Source organism: Sinocyclocheilus anshuiensis, unplaced genomic scaffold (genome assembly GCF_001515605.1).
Source record: "Sinocyclocheilus anshuiensis isolate Anshui unplaced genomic scaffold, SAMN03320099.WGS_v1.1 scaffold745, whole genome shotgun sequence".
In the NCBI taxonomy this organism is placed as follows: Eukaryota; Metazoa; Chordata; class Actinopteri; order Cypriniformes; family Cyprinidae; genus Sinocyclocheilus; species Sinocyclocheilus anshuiensis.
The window spans coordinates 199,705-205,704 of NW_015540128.1; the positions used below are offsets into that span (position 1 = coordinate 199,705).

General features: G+C 35.1%; 1 protein-coding gene across 1 annotated transcript in view; it reads left to right on the forward strand.

The window, feature by feature from the left end:
• Positions 1-6,000, forward strand: part of golga2 (golgin A2) — a 29,091-nt gene that overhangs the window by 4,313 nt on the left and 18,778 nt on the right. Inside the window, exons 4-11 of the mRNA XM_016484510.1 lie at positions 640-747; positions 952-1,004; positions 1,911-1,974; positions 2,438-2,497; positions 4,264-4,344; positions 5,194-5,232; positions 5,325-5,387; positions 5,802-5,948. Of these exons, the coding sequence (XP_016339996.1) occupies positions 640-747; positions 952-1,004; positions 1,911-1,974; positions 2,438-2,497; positions 4,264-4,344; positions 5,194-5,232; positions 5,325-5,387; positions 5,802-5,948 (615 nt within the window). The remainder of the gene's footprint in view (positions 1-639; positions 748-951; positions 1,005-1,910; positions 1,975-2,437; positions 2,498-4,263; positions 4,345-5,193; positions 5,233-5,324; positions 5,388-5,801; positions 5,949-6,000) is intronic.

The following is a 6,000-nucleotide window of genomic DNA, read 5'->3' on the forward strand; positions in this document are numbered from 1 at the left end:
TCTTTGATTCGTCATCTGTGTTTCCTCGCATGCTGTGAGATCGTCATCGCAGGAAGAAGTCGGTGTTTGCATCATCTGTTGCAATTTTTAAAGTCAGCATGAAATCACTCATTCATGTTTCTTATTGTGAACGATTCATCAGTGCTCTTTATTTTAAAGAAATACAGTAAATGTTTCATATGCTAGATGAATTCGACTCGCACTGAAAATAATTTTTAGAAACCATTTGCACTCAGAAATTGCAAGTAAATGCAACATCTAATTACAAAGAAATGGCAAATAACACATTGGATTAAAAGACTAAAATAGTATTTTTCTTTTAAAACATACACACCAATAAAGCTTTATTTTGCAACTTCATAAAATCTATTTTTACAGTGCATGCTGTGAATGCTTTTTCATGTTGAATTTAATGCATCTTTAGCATGCAAAATTAAGCTTCAGGGTCTGAATATACTGGGATTGATTATATATTGAATTGAACGCCTGGAAATGTTTTTTTCACCTTTATATGTATGTACTTGATAAATATGAGGATGTATAGATTGTTGTGCATATTTACTGTGAATGTGGTGTGTGTGTGTTGTGTGTTTTAACCCACGGAGAGTCTAATGTGTCTCTGTCGCTGTATTGCATCAGGATGATGTGGATGCGGTGGACCGGGTCTCGCAGGAGCTGGAGGAGACCAGCGCTGAACCCGTCTCTAACCCTGCTTCTGCTATTAACTCTGATAACCCTGGCCTGCAGGTCTGTCTGTCTCGGTGTCAGTCACCTTAGCTGGCTTTCAGAAGTCTAGAACTGTTTTGAAACACGGCTGTTGTGTGTGTTGTTTGCTCATGTTTTTAATCTGATCCATGTGTGTCTTTTGGTGCATTGCCTTGTCGGGTATGTTGTCACATAAGTCTTGTTTTGCATGTCAAGTTTGTGTTTTTCATTCAAATGTTTTTCCAGCAGAAGTACACAGGAGATGCAAACGGCGATGAACATCCTCTGGAAGATAACAGGTGAATTTACTCTTTATTTGAGAACAAGCTACTACAGAAATATCATGCCATGAACGTGACACAAGTTTCTCTCTCTTTGAAGAATGACACCGTTACAGCCAATCAGAATGTTTTATTGTTTTATAGAGCGCAACAGTGACGGCTCAGGTTTTCTGATGCATTGGTTCTGGAAATATTTTCCATTTCTTATTTCCCAGATGCATTTAAAAAAAAAACTTCAATAAAGAGTCTTGAATCTTACCAAAAATCTCTGTGATGAGACATTTTCTATTTTCATTTTCATTCAAGTTTTACTCTTTTGTCGCTTTTTTTCCGTAGTTTTTTTTTTCCCCAGAAACGTCTGTATTGTTTTTATTAATTTTTATTTGTTTTAATTTTAGTTATTTTAGTGCTTCACGTTAACCTAAATTAAAATGAGAAAAGTAGCCTCGGCAACTAGTTGAAATAAAAGTTTATTATATTTTGTTTTATTTCAGTTAATGCTTTTTATTTCAAGTAGTTACATTTTTTTTTTGTTTGTTACATTTTTTTTTGACTAGAAATACCCTGGATTCAACGTGGAAAAGCATAAAAATACTATAATTGTTTTTTATTTTTTTTATGAACTACTCGTGCGATAATGTGAACAACACATTGTCATTTGTTTAAAAAATGACCATACAGTATGAAAGTGTGTGGTATGCATGTTATTGACTAAGTAGTAAAATGTAATATACTTCAAGTTTATTATATAAAAATGTTTATTATATAAAGAGCTGTAGCTTGCTGCTTTATTCTGTCTGTTCATGCACACTAACTCTACACAGATACCCTTGATTCTGTATGTTTGTTATGCTTGTTTAGTTCAGAACTGTAGCACCTAATGGTCTGTTCTGATACGCTGAACTCACATGTTTGTGTTTGCAGGCCGCTGTCGTCCACCGAGAGCCTGAGACAGATTTCCCAGCAGCTCAATGGACTGCTGTCTGAGGTGAGTCACGGCTTCTGCTTGCTTCAGTCTTTGGGTTTGGTTGGATTGGGATGCTATGATGTTATATTTTTCCACCCTGCTTGATTACATCAGCAGAAAAGTAATTTCAGAAGTGGATAGACTTCTTAAAATGTCAATAAAAGGTCTAGATTGACAACAAATGAGGCCAAATGCATTTTTTAAGAAATTAAATTACCTGTTTTGATTTCGTCTCGACTTTTAAGAACTAAACTCAACAGGCTCCTCCCAAATAAACCAAATTCTTTAGAACTTGCATGGCTTGAGTGAATTACAAACATAAATGTATAAACACTTTTGCAAGACTTGGAATAGAAGCAGTTTAATTTGTATGCAACACTTGTAAATAACCCAAATATCAACATTTAAACCGTTCCAGAATGAATTGATTAAATGATTCGGGGCAAAGCTTTGAATTCTGATTTTCTTCTTGGGTTTAATGCAGTCAACAACATACATCAATGGAGACAGCGGTCCGCCGACGGTCAGCGAGAAGGAACTGGAGGTATTTTGATATGTTTTACTATTAATTCACCTGAGCTTTTATTTTTTTTTTTAAAAGTAGATGTGCAAAACTGTACAGTAAGGTCATTTATTTTAGTCTAGCAGTTTATAATTACCACTCTGAACGGTCACTAGCAGGATAATCTTATTGAAGCATGAGTTCTTATGATGGAAATAGCTTGTAGTCTGTAGGGTTACAGCATTGGCTGATGCTGATTAGTCACTTGATATCATTTTCACAATCGATTGATTCCCTCATGGTTTACAGACCAAATCAAGAACAATTTCATCTATTTCTGCTAAATATAAAGTATTAAAAAAGACCTGAAACCGTTTTCCTCTTATCTGTGCTGTGTGCTTCTGTAATCTATATCTTAATTGGTATAATTGGTTATGTATCTGTCAGTATGTGCGTTATCGCGGTGTGTCCTGTAGGACTAGTTCTGGCATTTGATCCCATGATCTCCTGCTACACACTGAACAAACATCCTGATTCAGCGTCACACACACGTCTGTAACAGGCTGCATGGCAGAACGAGGCTCTGTTTATAAGTTAAAGTTTCACTGGCTTCATCCGCATAGAAGCCTGAGTGTCTGTAGATAGCAGTCATGCGTTACTTTTAATGTTTTTGAAAAACGTCTCTTCTGCTCACTAAGGTTGCATTTATTTGATCAAAAATACAGTAAAAATTGTGAAATATTATTATAATTTAAAATTACTGTTTTCTATGTGATTATCTGTTAAACTGTAATGTATTCCTGTGATGCGCAGCTGTATTTTCAGCATCATTCCTCCAGTCTTCAGTGTCACATGATCTTCAGAAATCATTCTAATATGCTGATTTGCTGCTCAAGAAACATTTCTGATTATTATCAGTGTTGAAAACAGTCGTGCTGCACAATATTTCTGTGGAAACTGTGATGCATTTTATTTTCCAGGATTCACAGATGAATTTAAAGTTCAAAAGAACAGCATTTATTTGAAATAGAAATATTTTGAAACATTATAAATGTCTTCACTGTCACTTTTGATCAATTTGATGTGTCCTTGCTAAATAAAGAAGTGTTATTTTATTTAAAAATATAAATTTTGACCACACATTTTTGAAGAGTAGTTTACATAACTTGATCCCAATCTGAGCAGTTTTTTATTCGTGGTAGTCAATTATCATTATTACTAGTGCTCATATTTTTTATCTGTAGCATTTTTTAATCTTAATAACTAAACATAGAAATCCAAAAAATGAAACCGAAATCTTTTGTAACATTAACTGTCTTTACTGTCACTTTTGATAAATTTAATGCATCCTTGCTTAATTCAAATATTAAATAGTAATTTCATAATTTTCATCACACACTTTTGAGTGGTAGTGTATATAACTTCAAACATTTTCAGCAGTTTTTGTTACTATAGCTCATATATTTGGTTCATATCATTCTCATTATAAATGACTAAATGCTCAAGATGATGCGATCAATAGCTTTGGTCTGTAACAAATCTACAATTTTGATACAGATAGAGATAACCCATTTGTTTCTACTTTAGGAACACTCTTGAGTAAAATGTTAAATGTCACCCAGTTTGAATATGAACAAATGCCTGTTAGTATCCCACATCACTCAGTGTTTAGAGAGTCCAATTACACATATAACAGATTCTTTGTGTTACACCATATCACCGCCTGTTTGCCTTTCATTTGTCCTCTCTCTCTCTCTCTCTCTCTCTCTCTCTCTCTTTTTCTTTTTCTATGCATGCTGACACGTCAGACGCGCAACCAGGAGCTGGCAGTGGCTCTGGACTCCAGCGCGCTCACAAACACTCAGCTCTCGTCCAAACTCGAGACACTGGTAAGAGTGTGTGCATGATACGTGGCTGTGTGTCTGTAACGCCCCATAATGCAGTTCACAAGCATTCAGTAACAGAGTGCAGCACAATGGAGTTTTTGAAGATGTGACATTGATTGCTACTTTGCTACTTTTAACATGCAACATGGTTTCAATTTCTAGTTTTTAAATTGTTTGCCCATGTTCTTGTGCCTCAGACGGTCGTCTTGCATACTAAGTTTAGATTTTAACTTCTACATTTATGCATTTAGAAGATGCTTTTGTCCAAAGTGACTTGCAAAAGAGGAACAAAAGCAATTCTTTGATTAGAGGTTCAAGATTGCATACATTGTGAACTGATAGGATTATTAAACACACATATAATTAACTTTTATTCGGACACAAATGCATGGCCTAGTAAACATTGCTTTACTCGTCTATTTGAGAGGTCATGCTGTATTGTGCATATACTTCACTTTAATGCCTTGAGTGCTTTATTGAGTTAATTAAATGGTTAATATTAATACATAATAACTGTTTATTATTTTCATTCTGTTTATTCGGTTTCATTATTTTAGTAAGTTTTAGATTGGATTGCACATGTTAAGATTTGATGTTAGTACTTAATATTAATAATATTAGTCAAATATATTTTTTATTTAATAATATCAGTCAAACATATTTTTTTATTTTAAAGCGCATTTTTCAGATCAGACATTTGCACAATGATTTTTTAAGTCAATAAGATGCATTTTGAATTCGTATTGTCTTTAACGAAGCTCAGGTCCCTGTTTAACATGCTTGTGGGTGTCGGTTTAATGATTTATTACTTAATAAACACACATGAGTTAATTGTTTGTTCATTGTTTTCAGACGAAGCAGTCTCAGGAGCTTTCTGATCAACTACAGAAGGTACAGTAAGCTGCCAGCAGTGTTATTAGATTGCTCATTTATGGTTTATTAATGAGCGTCTTCTCTTATTGTGCATTATCTCTTCTCATCAGGAGCGGAAAGAGTTTGAGCAGAAGTTCACTAAGGAGCAAGGAGCGATGCGTGAACAGCTACAGGTGAACAGATTATGCAGGATTGAAGTCATGTCCTGTTCGCTAATAAACAAGTATGCTGGGAGCATTATCGACACAATATTTGGCCGTAATTACATCGAACAGGTCATACAATCTGACTGAACAAATTCACTCACTTCAAACGAATCTGAGTGCTCAGATCTACGGCACTGATTCATTCAGGAACTTGTTGATAATATAGTAAACAACAGATGTTTTATTGACAGCAGAAGTCATTTACCAGTTTTGGCTGTGATTAAGAGGAAATGTATGTGATGATAAAATTCCACCTTACAAATGTAACAGTAAATATGTTAACTGTTGAATGTAATTTAATTGACATTAGCTTAATGTCAGTGCTGTTATATAAATGGAAGTTTTTGTGCGTGTTTACTGATGCATGTCTTCCACATTCAGGTTCACATTCAGACCATCGGCATCCTAGTGTCTGAGAAATCGGAGCTACAAACGGCCCTGTCTTACACACAGCAGGCGGCGCGACACAAGACAGGTGTGTGTGAGCTTGAGTGTGAGAGAGAGAGAGAGAGAGTGTGTGTATGTGTGTGTGTGTTGTGTGTGTGTGTGAGAGAGAGAGAGTGTGTGTGTGAGAGAGAGA